At 42.9% G+C, this 23,193-nt stretch overlaps 1 protein-coding gene across 2 annotated transcripts in view; it reads right to left on the bottom strand.

Annotated features, from left to right (window-relative positions):
* Positions 1 to 23,193, bottom strand: part of COPS7A (COP9 signalosome subunit 7A) — a 77,190-nt gene that overhangs the window by 16,916 nt on the left and 37,081 nt on the right. For both annotated transcript variants that reach the window (XM_078651538.1, XM_078651537.1), the window contains exons 4-5: positions 19,019 to 19,107; positions 16,355 to 16,557 (exon numbers count right to left, since the gene is read on the bottom strand). In XM_078651538.1, the coding sequence (XP_078507664.1) occupies positions 16,355 to 16,557; positions 19,019 to 19,107 (292 nt within the window). The remainder of the gene's footprint in view (positions 1 to 16,354; positions 16,558 to 19,018; positions 19,108 to 23,193) is intronic.

Genomic DNA, 23,193 nt, shown 5'->3' on the forward strand with positions numbered 1-23,193 from the left:
TCTAGGATATTCATACCGTCTGGTGGTAATTGTAAATAACCAAACTCAATGATTTCAGGAGCCAAATCACCAGGTTGAGTTCTTTAGGATTTGGATGCCTGATTTCTCCATTGCTCTGAGTGAGGAGACTGAAGATGAGATGCAGTTTTTGGTGGGGAACTTCTGACAACTCCAGCAGGGTGGTGAACCAAGGTCGATGTGCCCATGTGGGAGCTATGAGAATCAGTGTGAGGGATGTTTGTCTGAGCTTTCGAACTACCAATGGAATGGGTGGGAGACGCGGAAAAGCGTAAGCAAATATCCCTGACCAATCCATCCTTAGGGCATTGCCTTTGGAGAGCGGGTGTGGGAACCTGGAGGCAAAGCTTGGGAATTTTGCATTTTGTACTGTGGCTAACAGGTCTATGTGAGGAAATCCCCATTCCTGAAAGTAGGGGAGGAGAACCTTAGGATCAAGTTCCCACTCGTGGATTTGCTGCTTCTGTCTGCTGAGAAGGTTTACTCCTAGAAGATGCTCTGCCAGGAGATACCTCTTGTGGTGTATAGCCCATTTCTAAATGGCTTGTGCTAGGCATGACAGTTGGATAGAGTGTGCCCCCCCTGTTTTTGTATCTAGTACATAGCTGTCATGTTGTCCTTGCGGACTAGGACAATTTTGCCTATGAGCTGAATTTGAAAGGCTTAGAGCGCTAGAAACACGGCTAGTAGTTCTAGGTGATTTATATGGAGGCTTTTGTGCTCTAAACCCCACAATCCTTGGATTGTATGAATGTGTAAGTGAGCATCCCAACCAGTGAGCAAAGCGTCTGCTGTTAGCACTGTCTGTGGAACAGGGTCGATGAAGGTCCGCCCTTTGGATACATTTTGTGGGTTCCACCACTGCAGAGAGCGATGGGTGCTGCCATCTACCAACACTAGATCGGTCAATTGACCCTGTGGCTGGTTCCACTGACTTGTTGAGCATTCTTGAAGTTGACACATGTGAAGTCTTGCATGGGGAAGAATTAGGGTGCAAGAGGCCATCATTCCTAGCATATGCATGAAGACTCTTGCTGGTAATGATTGGATGGGCTGAAAAGGAGTGAAAAGAGTCTGAATACGAAGAATGTTGGCATCAATGGGAGAGGCTAGAGCTCTTTGAGGGTCTATGGTAGCCCCCAGATAAGTCTATACGCTGGAAGGCTGCAGATAGGACTTCAACACATTCACTGTAAACCCTAGTTGGCATAGTAAGTGAAATGTGGCTTGAGTGTGTTGGAAACACTTTTGGTAAGTGCTGGCTTTGATGAGCTAGTTGTCCAGATATGGGAAGACATGGATGTGCTGTCTTCTCAGATGAGCTGTGACTACTGCCAGGCATTTGGTAAATATTCTGGGAGCAGTGGTTACTCTATATGGTAGTACTTTGAATGGGTAATGCTGACCCGCTATCACAAATCTGAGATATTTGCGATGAGCGGGGTGAATTGTAATGTGGAAATATGCATCCTTTAAATCTAGAGTAGACAAAGTCGCCCTGCTGAGGAAGTGGGAGCACTTGCTGAAGTGTCACCATGTGGAAATGTTCTGAAAGTATGTAGTGGTTTAGTTTTCTGAGGTCCAGAATAGGTCTCAAGGAGCCGTCCTTTTTGGGAATTAGAAAATACAGGGAGTACATGCCTGATCCTTGATATTGTAATGGTACAGGCTTAATGGATCCTTTTAGCAAGAGATATTGGGATTCCTGTTTGAGCAGGTGTAAATGTTCCGGTGACATTTTGTGAGAACAAGGTGGAATGTTTGGAGGATTGGTGGTAAGCTCCAGGCAATAACCATGTTGGATAATTCCTAACACCTATTTGTCTGTAGTTATGGATTGCCAAATGGGGAGGAATTGTAGAAGACGTCCCTCAGAAAGTGTTAAATGACCGGAGGGAAGGATAGGTAAGCCACTGCTTGTTAAGTGAAGTGGAATTACATGGTGTGGAACCCTTGCCCCTATCTCTGAGGATGTGGTCTTAGACCCCCCCGCGGTAGAAGGAGCGACGAACAGGAGACACGATTTGTAGGAGATTGTTGGGCTCCCATTGATTTAGCTACCTCATTGCCTTCTTCATTTTCTCCAATGCCTGATCTACTTCAGGCCCGAAGAGATGCTTTTTATCAACTGGAGTATTTAAGATGGATTGTTGGACTTCAGGTTTAAAACCGTAAATCCTTAACCAGGTGTGCCTCCTGAGTAACACACTAGTGTTAATCTCTTGAGCTGCGGTGTCTGCAGCATCTAATGCACATCTAATAGAGGAATTAGAGATGAGCTTTCCTTCCCGTGCTAAGGGGCCGATTAGGATCGCGGTTTTCCCGCATCCTCCGGGCCGGCGGAAGCCACCGCCGGCCCGGAGGATGCGGGAAAACCGCTGGGGAGGCACAAAAGACCCACCGCCAAATTAGGATGGCGGTGGGTCTCAAAATCGGTCCGCAGCTTTTCCGCCGCGGTCACCTTCCGACCGCGGCGGAAAAGCTCTTAACATGGCTGGCGGTGTCTATCAGACACCGCCAGCCATATTAGGATGGTGGAAAACGGATTCTCCGCCGTGGAAAGGCATACGGTGAATTCTTTGGGGGCCCGTTGCGGGCCCCCAGGGTGAGTGGGGGGTGCACCTATGGTACCCCCCTGCATTTGCGTGCACGAAGCGCAGGCACTGCGCGGTGCCTGCTGCTTTGTGCATGCAAATGCTAAGCATGCATATTTAACCTTGCGGAGGGTGCTGCTTCAAGCAGCACCCGCCGCAATGTTAAATATTGAGGATGTGACCGCCAGGCTGGCGGTCACATCCTAATTGCACTGGAGGGACCGCCGCTGCCCCTGCGGACGGTCCCTCCTCCTCTAGGGTGGCGGACGGCCATCCTAATGAGCCCCTAAATCTTGAGCTTTAGCTTTGTGCTCATCTGGGAGCTTTGGAGCAATTTCTCCATTTCGTCCCAATGCACCCAATCATACCTGGCTAATAGGGCCTGGATGTTGGCAATGCACCAATGATTCGCTGCCTGGGCAGCTACTGGTTTACCAGAGGTTTGTGAATTGGCCCGTTTACGGGCATTAGAGACAACCAGAGAGTCTAGTGGTAACTGCCCCTTAATAAAGACTGGATCAGATGGAGCAGGCTTATCTTTTTTGCATATTCTGGGAGTGAGAATACGAGCACAAACAGGATCTTTGAATATATCATCGGCATGTCTCATCATACCTTTGAGCATAGGGAGAGTCTGACTAGATCTGTGTGTACTACTCAAAGTTTCAAACAAGAAATCTCCCTCTAGGGATTCTTTGTGTAATTGTACCCCATGATATTTTGCAGCTCTACCAAGTAATTCTAAATACCCCACATTGTCAGCAGGAGTGGAAGGCATTGCAGGGTAAAGGTCTGGATCACTTTCTGTAGGTGAATCAGTATTGTAGTCTTTCCAGAGATCTACAGGTAAATGAGTATCACCATCATCATCAGGCTGTGGTGGTGGAGAGTTAGTTTGTGTGATCAGTAAAGTCCTAATGCTGGAAAAAGGTGGTGAATGTATAGGGGGACGTGGTGGAGGAGGGTTAGTCCCGACATTCTTCCTCTTTAAAGGAATCGTATAATGTATGTCCTCTGACTCAGGTTTGCGCTTTTGAGGCAGTTTAGCAAGAATATGTCTTGTATCAGGATTAACGTAAAGTTCCTTTTGTTTTGGGTCCGATTTGGGCAGTGGGACGTCGAAAATCGGATCTTGTAGCTGTGAAGGAACACTTTTCAGTTTCGGCCAGAGGACTTCAGTGCGTGGTGGAGTTACTTTTTGGCACAGAAGATTTGGGTTCCGAAGCAGTTTTCGATTTTAGCGCCGAGCCCGAAGGTTTCGCCTCAGTGCCAGAATTTGGCTGACTCGATCCGAGCCGGAACGCTGAAAGTTGTGTTTCAGTGCTGAGCCGGGGAGGGGGGGGCTGAGTTAGAAACATCTTTGCTGTGCCGACCGTGGCGCGGAGGTGGAACCGAAGCCTTTTCTTTGGTTTGCACCAGACGTTGACCTTACAGTATGTCGTCTTCCATCTTGGAGTCCGATTCCGGAATAGATACAGGTTCTTCCTGCTCTTCTTCAGCCCCTTGTGCATCAAATTCTTCTAGCTTGGATCCTCCACTAAAGATGTCCAGCATGTATTTGATGTCCTGGCTTTGCAGTTCACGAGGTCGAGCCAGACGATCGCAGAGCGTTTTCTTCGATCGAAACGATCGGCACATGTCGCAGTCCTGTTCGTTGTGCTCCGGAGATTAGCACAAGTTGCACACTTCGTGCGAGTCAGTGCACGGATACTTTGCGTGGCACCGAGGACAAACTTTGAATGGAGTCTGTTCTATCATCTCCGAGGTGGACCGACCCGGTTAGGTCTGACGGCCTATCAAGTCTTCAGATCGAAATAGAAATTTTCTTCAACCAATACGATACGCGGAGAAGTGGGATACGCGTACGAAACACTACCGTAGCGGGTAGAGTGGTTTGCGCGCTGAGGGGAACCCCAAAACCCCAAAGAACGGTTTAGAACCGGAGCGCAGCAATACATATACGAACCAGATTGTGGAAAAAACGATCTAACAATGGAGTTGATGCCCATGCGCACTATCACTGAAAGGAGGAGTCAGCTTACCTTGTGACTGGAAAGACTTCTTTGAAGAAAAACTATTTGCAAACATTCGGACCTAACACTAGATGGCAGGAGTATGCAAAGCATGTGAATCTACAGCTCACATGCCATGAACATATATACACACACAAACAAAAAAAAGATATATATATATATATATATATATATAGATATATAGATATATATATATATATATATATATATATATATACATATACATACACACATGGTTCATATATTTGAAGTTGGGTATAGAAAATCTATACATGCCGGGTCTGGTAGCTCAGTGGAATAATGAGTCCACTGCAGGTGCCTGTGTTCGACCTCATGGTCACAAGTTCAAATCTTGGCGGGTCCACCCAGCCTTTCATCCATCTTAGGTCGATAAAATGAATTCCATTGAGTTGGGTAACAATGAACATTTTTATTCAGCGCCAAGATACCTAGGGGTGACCGTGCGCTTTACAAGTACGCATTATGTTATGTTACATACTTACCGGTCGAAAAAAAAAATTGTCCTAAATATTATGGCTACGATAATAAAGAATAACAATATTCCTTACTCGATATTCACGACCTACACTTAAGTAGGCCTATCAAAAACATGAACTGTTTTACTAGGATGGGAATATGGTGCCAACAGTTTACTTGTAATTCATTACAATCGATTGATTAATTAAACTGAACTATGCTGCCTGGGCTGAGAGTTTAACATGAGAAATTTAGGTATGGCCAGTGGAATTATGCGATTCTAAGGCTGCTCTGATTCCAGATGAATACAAATTGACTTCACTAGCCTCAGATTCCAACGTCTGCTTCAGAGTTTGTTGATTTCAATAGCAAAAGCTGATTCAATCTCATATGAATCTAAAGGTACTTCTATTACTGTGGTCCAGTGTGGAATTGGCACTAATGAGGTGAAACTTTTGCCAAGACCCTATTAATGTGTGCTAAAATATAAAAATATTACTGGATCTCAATGTGCCTTGTAACACTGCATACTTTGTCTTTTCTTTGCTGTTTAATTCCAGTAGCCAGGTGCACAGGGGCATAGCAAATAGTTTAGAACAGGCAGATTAGATAAGGCCCGTTACTGCGGATGGAGACTGTCACTTTCAGATTATTTACCTATCTCAGCGGTTTAGCTACTGGACTATTGTGCCGGAAATCTAGTCTCATCTACAGGTTAAATGCGTATGCAAATGCAGCAGGTACATTGACCTAGTGAGCGGTCTTACCGGATGCCGTTTTAATACAGTCATGAAAGTAGTTCCCCCTGTTACAGAAATCTATTCCTCAGCACTCGAGCAGCATCCACAGCCTATGCAGACAGCCTGGAATCAGATATGGTAAGCAGACCAGACAGAACCTTCAAAACACGAGATTACTTTACACAAGGAATTCTGGACATTTCATTTGTATTGCTTTGGAACAGTTTCCACTTCCAGGAAACCAAAGATGCAGAGTTAAAAACAAACAGTTTCTGTCTGTTTTGAGAAGATTTCCCCGTCAGGTTTCATTTTTTTGTATCATTGTTTTACTTTCTTCTTTCTTTGGTATTTGGCGTGCTGGGTTGCAGAGTCCAATTGCTGCTGCGAGGCGTGAGGTGACCTTCCGTGCACTTTGCCAGCCTGTTTATCCTGCCTGCTGTGCTTGCACGACTGACACTCTGCAGCCGCATCAAAAGGTGGGTTAAAAAAAATATAACGCCAAAAATAAATAATGCTGGCCAAAGTAGTCTACAGAGGGTCTGAATTAAAGAATACTTGCAGGCTAACTACAGATTTTAGCATGATAACATTTTAATGGAGGAATGCGTAAACTTCAAGGGAATAAAGGTGAGAGTGTGTTAGTAGCGGAAGTGAGTTGTGTACATGTTATTTACGCAACTTGTGTACATTGCAGAGCCGTAATTTCCAAATGCGTTACAGAGGCGAAGAAGTGTGACTTTTGAGTGTGTTTGGAAGCGCCACGCGAGAGATGAGAAGCTGGGGTTTGTTGCCAATGGGCAATGCTAGTTTGCTGAAAGGCGGAGGCTTTTGCCCACCTGCCCTGCTCTCCCGGCCCTCCTTTGTTAATCGGACCTGGTGACCCTGGGCCTTGCCTCCTGCCTGCAGCTAACAGCTTTGTTTCTTTGTGGCACTGGTACTTTTGCTGTAAACACCGTAAGTTAAAGCGCGGTGCCGCAATTGCTTAAAAAGTAAAGAAATAGAAAATAAATTCAATTGCGGCACCCGCGCTTTAGCTTACGATGTTTACAGCTACAGTGCAAGTGCAGCGATTGTAACAAAGTAAGCAAATAGAAACAAAATGGCTGCCACGTGATTTCTTTCTAATTGTTTACCTTTGTTACAATGGCGGCACCCACGCTTAGGCATTGAACATTTTAAGCTAAAGCGTGGGTGCAGAGATTGCTTCAAAAGTAAAGAAATAGAAAAATAATGCACATTTATTTCCTATTTTTTTCTTTGGAAGCAATCTTGGCACCTTTGCTTTAGCTTAAGATGTTTAAAGCTAAAGTGTGGGTGCTAGCATTGTTAAAAAAAGTTAATACATTGAAAAAAAGGCATGCAACGATCGTAAGAAGCAAAAGAAAAGCGCAGTGACCATTATTAGTGCTAAGGCTGAAGTGCTACTTAAATAAATAAACCACTGCAGGATAGTGTGCCTGCTTTAGCAGGTTAGAGAAAGCCATTTAACAAAAGAGTGCTTGAAGGTTGTATTTGAAACCTACAGAGTAACAACACATGTAACAGTGTGTCCTGATGGGAGATAACAACCGAAGGCAGGGAGGTACTAAGGAGGGACTAATAATCCTATTAACAAATCAAAGGCCAACGTTTACAAAGAACAGTCACTGGAGCAATTAAAACGATGGGCGGAGAGTGAGCAAAGCTTGAAGTCCATACCAGAGTACAGAATGTCTTGAAGAGACAGCGCAAACGCTGCCTAGGTGGGACCTAAAAATGAGAGCTCAGGAAACGATAGGGCATAAAAACACCCAGTCTACTCTACCCTGCCTTCTTGCTTGCATCTCACTTGCATTCACATAGTGCTTCATCTTCCCAAAAACTCCCACCCTGCTTAAGTCTCGCTCAGACACCCCTCAACTGTGTCCTGTTTTGCTCTATCCACATTGCTTTCAGTGTCTGGCCCTCTCTGTCTGTGCCCTGTTCAGGACCACAGTTTAACCCCTTTGATAATTTCCGCCTGTACCTCTCATTCCTACCCCGCCCTGTTTGGCAAACACCACTCTCACACACTGCAACTCTTCTTTACGAAATCGTTGGTACGAGTATGGTTTGCTCTTACATAGCAACTATGTGGTGCCAAACAAACATAAGGATAAAGCTGCCTGGTCCTTCTCCTCTATTCCTCGGCCTGTGTCTTGTTTGGAACACCTGTGTCCCATTCTATCCCTTTTCTAACTAGTGCTTAGTCCGTCAGTCACAGCATGATGGCTTCGTGGCATGCAGAGCATGCTGGTGTCTAGTGAAAATAGGCAGAAAACAAGCCTTCTGTAGAGTATGGACTACAGATAAAAAGTTTCAGTCCTAGTGGGCCCAACATAGCCTTTTATCCCTCTGGAATTGGTAACAAGAGCACCTATTATTCTTAAACCTTTAAAGCAACCGGACTGTGTCAAATAGAACCATATAAAACTATTTATATTATTTATGGGACTGATAAAGAGCTTGGAAAGTGACGTGTTAGAATGTTAATAAATTCCCTTCCATCGCTTAGATAAACATTTCTCATTGCAGTGAATGAATTCTTAATCTGTGGAAATGGTCATAAACGCTACAACTCTTTACATATTTCTGTGCTTTAGCATCCTGCTTCACTAAATGAACTCTTTGAAAGAACCAGCTTCTGCTTTTTCATGCATTATTTCAAAACGTCAAAAGATTCTTTTGTTCGTCTCATCCGTTTTCTATGATTATGATTACACTCTTATCTATCTGTAACTGGAGGAGTTCCACGGTACTGAGTGGAGGAATGCTTGAATTATTCTTAAACACGGGTCATTTAGCCCACATTGCAGCCAATGCTTTTTATTCACTACGCCATCGCAAACAAGGGACAAACCATATTCAAATATGCCTGGTTCCTGCTCTATTAGAAACAGTTCAGCACAACCTGCTAGGCTATGCTACCGTCTGAAAGAAAACACAAGCACCCCCAAACCGGTTTCGGTTACGCTATTGTATTGTAATTGCATTTATATATCTCTTACTACCCCTGACGAGGCGTCAAAGCGCTTTTTCGGCGGGTAGCACACTACTCCGGGACCCATAGAGGATTAATGTTGAATTAGTATAGTGAAACATGCAAGTGCATTTTAAGTGGTGGATAGGTTAGTCAGTTATTTGGAATGATAGCAGAAGGATAGAGGAGGACAAAGGTTTGTATTTATATAGCGCTTGATGACGCACGCTATTCACGAAGCCTACAAAGGATTAGTGGTGAATTAATATGGTGAAATATGAAGTAATTTCATTGGTGGATATTAGTCAGTTACTTGGAGTGAGAAGGATAGCGGAGGGATAAAAGGGGAAGAAAGATTTGCATTCATATAGCACTTGTTACCCCTGATGGGTGTTGAATCACTTTTCTGGCGGTACCCATAAAGAATTACTGTTGAAAATTAGTATAGTAAAAAAAGAAAAATGAAGTAATTTGAGTAGTGGATATGTTATTCAGTTATTTGGGTAGTATATTAGTATAGTTTAATATGGAATTTGAGAAGTGAACATGTTAGTCTGTTAATTTCGATTGAATCCTTTATCTATCAATCAATCAGGGGTTTATAAAGCTCGCTACCCACCCGTGAGGGTCTCAAGGCGCTATATACGGTGGCATAGTGGAGAGGTGTGGCTCACTGGTTAGAAGCGGCAGACCCTGAAGCAGAGGTAGGCCCAGGACCAGGGTTCAATTCCCGTCGCGGTAGGGTCTTGGGTCAATGTCCGCGGACTCGATAATTCTCGCCTAGGTGCCTAAGCTAACCATGGGTCCCACTCTGGGCAATAGCTTGCTTAATCTCCATAACGGCCCTATCAGCCCTGGGGATGCCTGGCTTCACCTTGGGGCTGCCCAGGAGGGACCATCTCACAGGGAAAGCCAGGACGGGTTCCCCAGCGGTATATAGCGCCAGGACACTGCGTGATGGAGTGACAGTGCGCTTTACAAGTATACATTTACATTTACATTGTGATGTCAGGCCCTCAAACAGACACCGTCACAAACTTGCGTGCACGAACACGCTCAGAGAATCTTGTACTATTTCTTCCGGCACCATTACGGTTGTGTTGTGTGTAGGTAAGGCATGACTGACTGTTTCGGTTCTGGGAATCGTTGACTGCTGCAGCCATCTTTCTATGCTGCTGCACAGGATGTCCCTTTTAGTAGTGTGTAAGACACTGTTCATTATTGCTTCCTGTGCCATTTCTGTTCTGCGTATGAGAGGAAAGCTTACACCGCTGCTGCACATGTTGTACCTATTCTGTGAGGTAGCAGGCACAGTTGCTTTCCATATTACTCCTGTTTTGTGTATGGGAGGGAAGTCAGTTTGCACTACTAATGAATATGCTGAGTATTTTGTGAGTGAGTGCATGAGGAAGAGAGTAAGCTAGAGCGAGCCAGAGAGATAAAGCGCAAAAGAGAAACAGAGTGAGAGGAAGTCTTGTTGAGCTGCAGCTACTGCCTGTTCTGTAACTGGTTTTGTGTTAGGAGAACCTTTGTAGCCCATCACGTACTTGTGCATTAGCGAAGCACGGTTAAAAAACCCTTCCCATTATACTAGGTCAAAACTACAGGCTTACTCAATGGTTGCTCTCTGTAAGTCACCAGGTTTGAAGGTTGTATATGTCAAAATCAGATCCATTAGGAGACCATGAATATTTTGCAACCACTCAAGATACAGCCCCACCCAGCATTAGTCCAAGAACTTGGTGAAGCCACTTGTGTCAGTCGCTATCACACTACTCTAGAAGCTGCCAATGTTGTGAAGTCTAAATTAAAAAGGCCCCTAGAATTGGTTCAAGTCCTGCCATCTTGTCCGCAGGGCCCTGCTATTTTCAAAATGGGTCAGCAATGTCTTCCCGTTCCTGGCAGTCTTCACCACCATGAAAAATACATACCCGTCCCCAGGCGTCAAGATGAAAGACCACTAGAGTGCCAGCTTATTTTGCCCAAGTCTTCAAAACAAGCAACAACTATAAGCTGCCTTTAGAAATATTTTAACAAAACCAAACAGGAATGTAACCAGTATACCCAGTTCAGATCTGGGTGATTAGAGTTTATAACAAATAGGTGTCTCAAAAGGTATTATGAAAAGGACCATTATATAAAGCATGCACAAGAATTGCTCAAGAAGGGGAGATAGGGAGACTTGAGTGGTGGTTTGAATATTGCAAGAAGCAAACTGTATCTTTAGAACAAATAAGGAAAAAGGGGAAGTTCCAGCACTATTTACAATGAATGCGAAAGTAACCAGTAACATAAACTTGTGCTTGTGAAAAACAAGGTGAACGGTGCATGTGACAAGTGAAGCAGCAGAGTGCCACAGGATATATAATATACACAAAAAGGAACTTTTCGGTTCAAAATAATTTGTTACATAGATTAGAGAAAATTGACAATTTGATGAACCGTAAGGTCTAATCTTTGGAACAAATTATTTCGAACCGAAAAGTTACTTCTTGTATATATAGTAATTATTGTATATTATGCGCCACTCTCCGCTGCTTCACTTGTCACATGCGCCGTTCAACTTGTTTTTCACTAGCACATACGTGCACAAGTTTTTGTTACTGGTTACTTTAGCATCAATTATAAATAGTGCTGCAACTGCCCCTTTTTCCTGCTTCGTTCTAAAAATACAGTTAGCTCCTTGCATTATTCAAACCACCACTCAAGCCTTCCTGTCCCTCCTTCTCGAGCAATTCTTTTGCATGCTTTATATGACGGTCCTTTAAATAATACCTGTTGAAACACTTCAGAAATGTTTTGTCATCAGCCAGCACAACATGGTTTATGCTTCCGTGAACGGATCCCTCAATCTTGACAGCCTTGCTTGTTGGGAGAGTATATTGTGTTGGTTTTGTCTGTTTAAATCCTAATGGAATATGTATTGCTGGATGGATAGAAGGACATTTTTGAAAGTCTTCTGAAATTCCGACAGATCACACGGATGGATATGCATGATGTCATTGAGCCTATGCAAGTGGAAAATAAAGAAACAGAACACAATTATTTCCTCTTTGAAGTGCCCAGAATCGACTCCTGGGTACTTAGATGACCCACAGTAGTACTGGGTTATGACTGGGAAAACTGGTCTAGAGCCTCTTACAAAAGAAGCTGTTGACTGAAACCTCATTATGTCTTTAGAACAGGAGGACCCTTTTCTAAATTCAAAGCCTAGGTAGTTTTAGATTAATAGTCCAGACTTCTTTAAATATATTGCCAATATCATTGGGCACTTCAAGAAGGCAAATGGTCCCATTTAAGACAAAGCGAGAAACTGTGTACTAAAACGCATCCTTGAACCCAGTGGAGGGGTGGGGTGCATGTTTCTCACAATGGTCCCTTTCAAGGGGTCATCCAAATATTTTCCTCCTCCAAAAAGGAATTCAATGTGCCTATATCCACAGCCCACTAGTGATTTCTGAAGTTCATGGACTCCAGTGGGAAGTTGCTGTTCAGGGTTGTGCATTTAGAGATGTAGTGAGCTGCAAAGCTGTTCAGCAAGGTCCTGGCTCTTTTGGTAAGAATCTTCAACGCAGAGGGTAACCAAACATCCCTGGCTAATGACTGCCTGATCCAAGCAATCCCTCAAAATATAGCACACACCATTAGACTCCTGCGTGGCTTTTGGATAACTGGAATGCCAAGCTGGTGCCCATCAAAGTATAGTGATTAGTGGACCAACTTTCAAGCCCCTAGTTGGAAAGTTTTCTTTCTGCCACCTTCGATGTGGAAAATTTCCATATCCACACCTTCAGATCCAATTCTCCTCAGTCCTTATAAAATAAGAGTTTCATGTTCAGGGCGATATGCTAACGCCACCAAACAGCAGTTCCTTGTATCAGGCTTCAGCCACACCTACTAGTCGGGCATATCCTTGCCTTACAGCATCTGTTCTAGGAAGTATATCACCACCTGATTACAGGTTGTTCTCGAATTTCCAGGGATCATCACGGAAGGCTCAGTTGAGAAAATTCTGATCAAGAATAGATCTGGAACCTCCTTATTGACGGAGTACCTTCAAATGTGGTGAGCTTTAATTTCTCACCTTACGTACTCATAACCTTGGGATTCCTGTACCTTACCTTGGGTTCCTTTCAGAGATACTGGTGCCTTGTCCTTCGCACTTTCCGATCCCACAGTCACCTTAACCTCCAAAATGGACATTGTGCTCCTGGCTAGATCCAACTTTTCCATTTGTAATTTCCATCCTGTCTCTTGGAATGACTAGTGCATTTTGAAATTACTTGTAGCCCTAAAAAAAAAAACCTATAGAGTGCCTTCTTATGCTTGCCATCTTGTGGGTTTATGTGCAAGAAGCATGAGCCTCTCTCTTCGTGCCTATTAGCAGGCGGGGATTAGTTACAAGGAAACCCTACTCACGAGGGAACCAGGGTACGTATATTATAAACAGAAACAGTGGTTTCTGGGGAAAATTATAGAGTATTGGGAATGGCAATATTGTTATGCACAATCGCAATGAACAAATGGGTTATAGCGATATCAAAAGGAGAACTATACACGACTCTGTATTAAGTGTAGACAATAGTAGCTTTTATATAAATATGTATGAAAAAACAATTACAAAAATGAACAGTGCATTGTTTACCCAGTGAACATGGAACCTACAACATTTGTGACAAATATAAATGGTTTCCAGGCAAATATTACAGTCGACCATTCAAAGAAATCTGTAGTAGGGATGGTTCGCTTTGTTTTCATCTACGGCGTTTCGACCCCTGTGGCGATGAGGGGTCTCTTCAGGACCTAACGATATGGGGACATCTGAAAGGATGGATGGCCTGTCATCGGGATTTGTGTGCAGCTCAGGAGGTGAAGAGTGAAATAAACAATTACTCACACAGGTCCCAGCCGGGCTCCCAGGGAAGAGGAGAGATGACAGGGAAACTGAACTGCACGACGGTGCAGCTGCTTATGCAAATGTTTATACACTCCGGATTGTGCGGATTGAAGGGCCAGGCCCTTTTATATAAAAGCTACTATTGTCTACGCTCAATACCAAGTCATATACGGTTCTTCTCATTTTGATATCGCTATAACCCATTTGTTCATTGCGATTGTGCATACCAATATTACCATTCCCAATACTCTATAATTTTCCACAGGGTCCAATGTTTCTGTTTATAATATTAGCAGGTGGATTCATCTGGCAATTTGCTTCACAATCTAGACATAAGACCTGGCAAGGATTCTAAATAGGTAGCAGGTTTCGGGGTTCAAATAAAGGTGTTGCTAGGATTAAAATGTGTTGGTAGGCTGCCTAGAACGTCCTGACAGTTATATCAGGGCCTACAGGCAAGCGTCTCCCTCCTCAGTACATTTTGGTTTACTATGTCTCTCCGCAGCTGCCCACGTAGCCTTGGTATGCTTGTTGTTATTGAAGTCCAGTAAGTGTGCATGTTCAGAATCATTAAATTTAGCCATCGATCCACAATACTGATTTGTTTACATTCTAATAAATTAACCCCTTGGGCGCGGCCGCGAGTCTGCGCCTGTGCGGCAGAATCGCGAGTGGGCGGGTTTATGACGGCCCCCAGCCGTCATCAGCACACGAGCCCCGTGATGCATGACGGCTGGGGGCTAACAGGGCGTTACGAAGGGATACCGGCAGGAAATGGACCAAACCCATTCGGAATGAGGATAAACTAACGAAAAACAATTTTGAAACTAAACAGGACGTGTCGCGGACGTGACTCACTCCTAAAAAACTAGCTGACAGAAGAAGTCTTCTTCTTGAGGATTTAAAGAAATTCAGGCAAGAAAAACCTCGACTCCCTGAAGGAAGATAAATACCCACAGAAATCCCTCGTATTACCAATCGCCCTAAGAATAGCTAGCTGGCATGCTCGGAACATCCTAAAATAAATCTGAGAATGTTATGAATTTGGGATCGAAGCGAGGGTCCTGTCTATTGAAAATACTAAGATATCCTACCATGCAGTGGTTATAAAGTATTTCTTTGAATATCTGATTATTCTGCAAGAAAGGTCCTGAGGAAGGTGGTTTAATACCGCCGAAACGCGTCGACCTTGCGTATAATTTCGCACTTCAATCTGCGATCCCTCAGACGCAGAATAAGGAGTGAATGTAGTATGCATGAGAGAGTTTTGGTGTGTGTAATTGTAAGAATGGTTTAGTTTTACATGGTTTTTCTGCATGGAATGGTTGTCTTTTATTGTCTTAAATGCATTACTATGTGTTTTACTAAATGAGCTCTGAAAATGTACAAGTTAAAATGATAAATTGATAAGTGATATTTTTTGTACTATAAAATATATAAAAATTAATAAAACTATAAATGGGAAAAAAATTTGATGTTGCCATAATGTGTTAAAGTATAACAGTAAATGTGTAGGAGTTGTCACCGTTAAAATTATAGAGGTCGTGGGGGAATATTTCTTATTGTGTTTTTTGTTGTTCCTCTCTTTCCCTGACCATTAAAGTAAATACAGAGGGGGTCCCATACTCATGGTAATGACGGCTGGGGGCCGTCATCAGCATCGAAGGGGTTAAGGACCGCGACAAAGTAGAAACGCGCTGATCACTTATCTTCACATCTCTGTCCCCCACAGGACATAGCTTTACTGATAGTGTATAGCGTGTTATAGTAATCATGCCATTCCTAAATCTCTAGATCAAACTCCTAAGGAAATTGTCATTATTATACCTTTGTCACTGTACACAATTCAATCCAGAAAAAGGTTAGGAAAGGATGCAGCCAGGCTTATGGAAAGAGTATAAACCCACCCAGTACCTGTAGAAAACAAGGAAAGATTTCATGGTACACAGTCAATGGTCCGAGATCACATTTACTTACAAACTCCTTCAGCACAGAAATCAGTCAACCTGAAACTAGTAGTGCCTGCTGTTGTGCAACTGTCATGGATTTCTGTATTTTTCTTTTTTTTCGGAAGATATTTAATTTGTCTAACTGAACAATAAATCCAGTTGGTTAGTTGCAAAATGTGTTCAATTTTGAATGCTTAAGCAATATTCATGGTTCTGGAACCGTAAGTTGCTTTATAATAAAAGTATATTCTTTAGCACCATATACCGCCCTTCTGCCATGTCTAATCACTGAATAAACGAGAATTTACCATTACACGGTTCTGCGGTATGCAAACTACCGATCTTCTGAAAAATGGAATTGTGGCCAGTTGATCACTGCATAGCACAGTGATCAGTGTTCAACAAATTTGAGCCATCTTGGTGGATATAGTGTATAGCAGGGCACAGATATTGGATGTACAAAGTAGATGCTCTTTGTTTCTCGGATTTTGTAGTACCAGAGTTTAGAAAGGGTCGCTCTGGAACGTACTTTTCTAGGCTGTGATACTGGAAAACTATATACTTTCCACCGCAGATGATTGAGCAACAAGAGCTGAATGAACAGTGAAAGAGACAGTGGCAAAGACAGGGACAGAGTGCAACCCTCACCAGTCCTGAAGCGTGCGGGCGATGGTGCTTAAGTCCTCCCTTCTGATGTCCCGCCCAATGCTGTAGTCCACCTCAAGCCGCTGGTTGCGCTGGTCGAGGGTACCACGCACCACATCTGCGTAGATTGCCTCAATAATGAGATCCTCCAGTTGGCGCACATTCTTCAGATGCAGCTTTTCAAGCAGCACAGAGTATGGGATGCACTGCAAAGGGAGAGAATATGGTCATCAAAGAAAAGATCATTATTTATATTCTTATCTCCCGATCATGTTTTTTTTACATTTCTCAATAGACGCACATCTGCACGATTATGCAGTATCCTAGAGTACATTTTACAACTAAAGTTTAACTTCTAAAGCAGTCTCCCAGGGTGCTCTCAAGAGTCACTTTTCCACTGTTTTCTTGAATGACAGACTGGACAAAGATCTATTCTGATATCGGTGGGTCTAAGGTTTTATGGGGGATCCCTTCTCGGATTAGCTAGGGTATATGAATATCTTCTTTCGTCTCAAAGAAGGTACCATTACTGCTTAAAGAGCAGATTTGTAGTCTAACTGCAGCTCATTTTCTTATGAAACAGACTGCTTAAAAGGTCTCGCTGTGCGATGAAATTTACAGCAGAATCATCAGATTATTATGAACTAGTATTGTTATCAAGTAGGTAATTTGTAGAAGTTGTAACATGATGATTAGACTTTGCAAACATCGCATGCTTTGGAGTAAATATCTTGTGGCCAAACTCAGTGACTCCAAATGTGGCTGTACAAGCTCTCCTGAGTGATCACTAGCAAGGCCATAACAGCCCCCTCCTTCACAAAATGATGCATCTACTTCCTGTTAAAGAGCCAATTCAATTTAATTCGCACTTCTTGGTACACCATTAGTGAGAGGCCCTACTTTCTCCCCCCACTGTTTCAAAAAGTGTCACATTTTCTGTACCTTAGATCTGCCAACCAAACTATGCCATAAATTTCCAAAAGGTAGAGTATCGGATAAGGAGGCTATGCTTTTTTAATTTCTTCGACAAAGTTGTGGAATTTCCTCCTCATATTTACCAACATACTGGAGAAATAAAGTTATCCTTGAGGTAACAAACTGCAATGCAAAGGCACTTCTGATGAACTGACTGTGATTTAATGACTCCCGATGTAAAAAAAAACTCCGAGGTAAAAGCCTATATTAACATAACCTTTTCACAATAAATAAGTCTGCCTACTGCCTTGGTCATCATTTTTTATAATAAATCTATTAGGTCTGTGACATCTGACATATTTTCCCAGGTTATTGCATTCATCTTTTTGCTTGTCTACTTTCCCAACTCAGGCCTACTGTATTGTGTATGTGATGGCAAGAATAAATTAAATTACAAATATGTACACATTTATAACTTTTTAAAAAAATATTTACTACCTCTCAGAAAAGCCTAACAAGAATTATCATATTGTAAATCTTCAACCCCAATGGCCTGCACAAAGAGGGTAACCAACACCAAACCTGCATTAACTACAGTAAACAACGAGATTTTGATTAAACAAATATCGGTTTACAGCCTGTAGGACAACCTTTAACACAGCACAAGAACAATCTACCCTTAAAGTCTTACTGGCTTCACCAAATGCTTTTCACGATAAGTCAGGTCTACTCGTTTGACATAACTTTTCATAATAAACAGATCAGAGCTATATCACCTGACATAATCATTCACAGTGAATCGTTCCCAGTGAATCAGTCAGACCTATAGCATTTATCATGGGCTTGTAACCATAACCAACCGAAGCATAATGTATCTTTCCCACACGGCATCTATCAAACAAAGTCATAAAATTACTACGCATTTGCAAGAAATGACAATGCCTTTTATTTAGGTGTTTAGAAAACCTGCAAGCGATGCGTAAACTTGCACTTTGAGCTTTTGTCATTGCTTACAAGAAGCAAGGCAGGCAGTAAAAGGCACAGTTACTGCCAGCCTTGCTTCTTATAAGCAATGACTAGAAGTACAAAGTGCGTCTTTAAGCACTGCTTGCAGTTTTTTAAAAACATATACATAAAAAGGCATTGGCATTTACAATGCCAATAGCTCAAACTCTCGCAAATGCGAGACCTATTGCATTGCAAATGCTTGTTGAGCTCCGAGACAGAGGTGGCAGGGTACGTGACGCCAGACTGTGCGTTTCACAAGCAGGAGGGAGGAGGAGGCAACTGCAGCCAAAACAGACCTCGGTCTTTGAATGTACAGCAAATGTGGCAAGATAAGAGCAAGATTTACAGCCTTGTTTATAACAGAGCTCTGTAAACCATGAGCAGTGGTCTCGACTGCTCCAGTTGAAAGAAATAGTGCTCACAAGCTCCAAGTAACGACACATGTAACAGGGGCAGTCCTTGAAAATGGGTGGAGCCTTTAAAGCCCATATCCTGAATACAGCATGTCTCGCAGAGACAGCACAAGTGCTGTCTAGGTGAGACCTAAAAATAAACTGACATTTAAAGACTGCCAGGAGTAGTGAGATAGGCAACTGAACAGAAAAGCGAGCAGAAGAAATCAGGGCACAATGAAGAAATTCTCGGCGCTGCAGGCATACATACTGATGATGGGTTGCAATCAACACCCATCATCGCCCTGTCTACTACTCCCTACCTCCACATAGCAGAAAGACACTCGCTTACCTTCAAATTTGCAGCCAGCGTCACCACAGACAGGTGCCTCAGCTTGTTCTTCTGTGCATCGTTAAGTGCTGGAAGGGTCGAGGATTCGGCTGATAAAACCCCAAACAAAAAAGGGAAGCATTAGATGCATAAAAAGGCACATAAATGACTAAAAGACATACATACATCTGTTTGATTGAAGATACACGCGAGTATCTTTTCTTGATTGAGCTCTGGAGTAATGAACAAGGGTCCTTCTTTAGATCTGTAATGTGTGTGGACTGCCAGCTGCACATGGCCAAACAGATTGGTTAGAGTGCCCACATGAAAGATCTGCAGGGCTGAATAGGGCTGTTCTCGCTGTGGGATACTACCCAGTCTATGAATCTGGGTGATAAGCAAAGCGTAACGACCTTGGTGGTGGTGCCCAACACTGACAGAAGAAGGGAAGCCTGTCAATACTGGTGTCTAAGCATTTGCGTACATTGAACCGAAGCCACTACCTGGCTTCCAGAGTTCTCTGACCACAATCACCAAGCACTAAGTTGGCAGCCTCTACTTGCCGTTTTGAATTGTCCAGCTCTCTATGTTCGACCTGGTGTTTTTGTGGGCGAGAGATGACGGAAGGAGTACAGACGTGTGTGATGTCGAGGACGTCATACATGTGCTTTGTTTTGTCCCTTGGTAGACCAGTGCAGAAAACCCTACTTCCAGACTGGAAGCACTTGTTTCCCAAAGGATTCTGCCCAATGACTTTTTTGCACAACTGGTCCTGCTGTAGTTCTGCAGTTCCAGAAGTCATTTCTAGAGCCTGGTAGCAACATGACAAGTGTTTCAAGAAAGAAGATCTCTACGCCTATTTTTTTTTACCATATTTTGTAACATAAAAGGCCAGAGTACTAAAAGTTAGGTCGTCCAGCAGCCAGGGTTTATGCAGGCGCAATGCTTTGCGACTGACCTTCATTTTACCCTGTGGTGGATGCACCAATCTACAGCAGCACAAAATGGCCATCTGGTAGGATTCGTAGTATACTGCCCCATTGTGATTAACCAGAGACAGCACAATGTTTGTGAATCCCACCAAAGGACTGCAAATGAAGGGCTGGAGGTCTGTGAGTACAGCAGACGCATGCCTAATAGAGTGGGGGTCTGGGCGGATAATTATGCCCATGTGTGTACCACACAAAATAAACAGAATTCTTTCTTGAAGCTCAATACTTGTTGCTAATTTCTAGGTAACTAAACCTGTGAAGCAGATGTAAATCCCATAGAGTTAGTTTACCACGAGTGAAACCTCTAACCCGCAGGCTGCTCTTTGATCTTTGCAACCAGAACATGAAATGTTTGAGCTCTCTTACTAGGATTCAAATTTGCAACCAGTAGATTACAGTCAGCACTTTGCAAAAAACACACATTAAACACCTGAGGTCTTCCCAGTATTCGAAGCCGAGGCCTACTGGGTTTACAGTGAGCACCGTAACTCACAAAATGGACACCTTGGGCCCCAGACAGATATTGGGATAGATCTGTGGGAACTCATCATACTATAGGAATCTGCTCCATTTTGAAGATTACACCTTTAAACCTTGTTGCAGCCAACACTGAATTGGTTAGATATAATGCAAAGCATATTACTATCTCTAATATGCACTCTATGTAGAATATAACACACATTGTACTTTACTCAAAGGTAGTAGCCATGCTGATAGACCGTCCCTGCCCCACAGCCCATGTTAGAAGTCTGTATGCAAGGGCTGAGTGAACATGCTGTAGGAAGTTGAGCGCGGAAGCTGTGACAATGGGATGATCCTTGGAATGCTGGTGTTGGTGAAGCATGGGAGCGGATTATATTTAGGGGGAAAATTGAGCAATAAGAAGATCTGCTGTGACTTTAATTTAAGGGTCTAACATGAAATAAGGAACTTTCCTCCTACCTGACTGGCTCTAGACTCTTGTAGAAAGACCCTGTTCTTAACCTCTACCCTGGACTCTGAAATATTACAATCATCTTGATAGCCATGCAGCAGATATGACTCCATAGCAATAGATAAAGACAATCAAAAACATGACAAATAGACCTGAATGACGTGCAAACACAGTTAGAATGTCAAATACAGTAAACTGATTGCAGCACCACCATTGGTTAAAAATACACTGCTATCAGAGGATGGTAGTAAAATGTGAAAGGGTAGAGCAATTCATGATGGGGGGGGGGTCATATCGATAAAGGCATTTAGAGCAACATAGGCAGACAATGCAATATAGAGAGAAGGGATGAGGAACAGATATTCACAGACTTTGATGGCTCTGAGGACAAGCATCTAGCTTCCCCTCAATGCCCCCTAATCTCTTGCAGCTGATTAAGCCCAGGGCACCACAGTCCTCACGTTCCACCTAGCTAACCCGGGCCCTCCATGTGTGAAGGAATAATCTATCGGTTTCTTTCCAATTCAACAGTCAAATCCGGTGCCAATATGTATCTTTAGGTATAACCCCGAGATTATATAATCTGAGGAGGGACCAAGACGTTTGTTTGAGCAAAGGTTGGACAAACTGTAGACTTGAAAGCTGAATACCAGACAAGAGCCCACTGTTTCACATTCAGATCGTTAGTAGCCAAAACCAACTCCAATGCTTTCATTATTCTCTCCACATGTTTAAATGATTTTGTATATAAATTGCAAACCACGTGGTCAGTTTTAAGGATTTTTTGCAAGACTCAGAACAATGTCGGTCATTCTATTTGAGAGTCTACTTTTTAGATACCACTACTTTCAGTCTAAAAATATTAAACTTCATTGTTATGTAGGTGGCATTCCTAGTGAAGTTCAGAGAATATTTGAGGTGGTGGTAAATTCTGCATATTACCAACTAGCCAATTGCCCAAGTTATGGCAGTGTGCCAAGCAACAGGTTTAGCATCCACTTTGACTCTCATTATGTTTAACTGCTGTGATATATGATAGCAAATGGAGAGGTGCACCTGCACAAGCCCAATAAAGAGTCCAATTCGTAAAGTCAAACACCAAGTGTTTATTGTTTCTTCTTAAATCCAAATATGTAACAAGATCCAACCAACGCGTTATTTTCCAAAAGAATTTAGAAATTCATCATGGCTTAGTAGTGAAGAATACTAATGTATCAAGATTTATATGAAATGAGTATACATAGTTCCATCCAATGTCAAACGGTCTGTCAAGAAACCGGTATAAGCTGTATCATCAATCTCCACGGTCACACAGTCATATCTCCATTTGCTATCATCCTTATATTCTGCTGGCCAGTGGTACCCAACAGCGGCAAGTACTGGATGAGTTGCTTTCTTGTCAGTCAGCCGCTGTTTTAAGTGTTAGTGTTTCTGCTGTGAGATGTGCCTTAGCCAAAGGACAATATCCTACCTGACAGAAGTAAAATCTGTATTGTGTCTGTAATTATCCACCTTTGGGCAGGTCAAGAGCAGGAGCTGAATAGTCGGCTAAACAGAGCCTGAGTGTAGCCCACTATCAGTGTTGATAATTAACACATAAATAAAAGGCATGGTCAATTCCAATGCCAATAACTCAAACGCTTGTAAATGCGAGACCTATTTCATTTCAAAGAAGTGTCCGCCATTGTCTCGGGCTGCCTAGAAAGTGAAAGCACGCAAGTTGCGCTGAATGTTGCAGAAAGTATGTGTTGCCTGCAGTAGAAGAAACTCATTAAAGAAAATAGTGCTTACAGACTAAATAAGACATACCGTGTAAAAACAGAAGTAAAAGGGCCAGTCCTCATGCGAGGTTACAAATGAAGACAAGGCGGTACTAAGGAGAGACTAACAAGCCTATTAATGAATCAAAAGCCAGCATGTACGAAAGACAATGACACAAGCCAATGACAAATATGGGCGGGCCTTCAAGTCCATACTCGAATACAGCATGCCTCGCAGAGCAGCGCCTGTGCTGCCCAAGCTAGACATAAAAACATTGTACAATGTGAATCAAAAACTAGACCTAGAACAGGCAGGAGTGCCTTACAGACCTGAACTTTCAGTCCAGTGTTAATCTGTCATCTCTAAAAATGCACTCTCCTGTTTTCGAAGTAAATACACCAAATCCAAACCCACACAATTGTAAGGGAGTATCTGAGGAATGACCACCTGGTGTGATGAGAATGGATGAAAGGAAGTGACTTGTAGAGTCCCTCACGTATCCATGGCCT

This window comes from Lissotriton helveticus, chromosome 7 (assembly GCF_964261635.1).
Source record: "Lissotriton helveticus chromosome 7, aLisHel1.1, whole genome shotgun sequence".
Classification (NCBI taxonomy): Eukaryota; Metazoa; Chordata; class Amphibia; order Caudata; family Salamandridae; genus Lissotriton; species Lissotriton helveticus.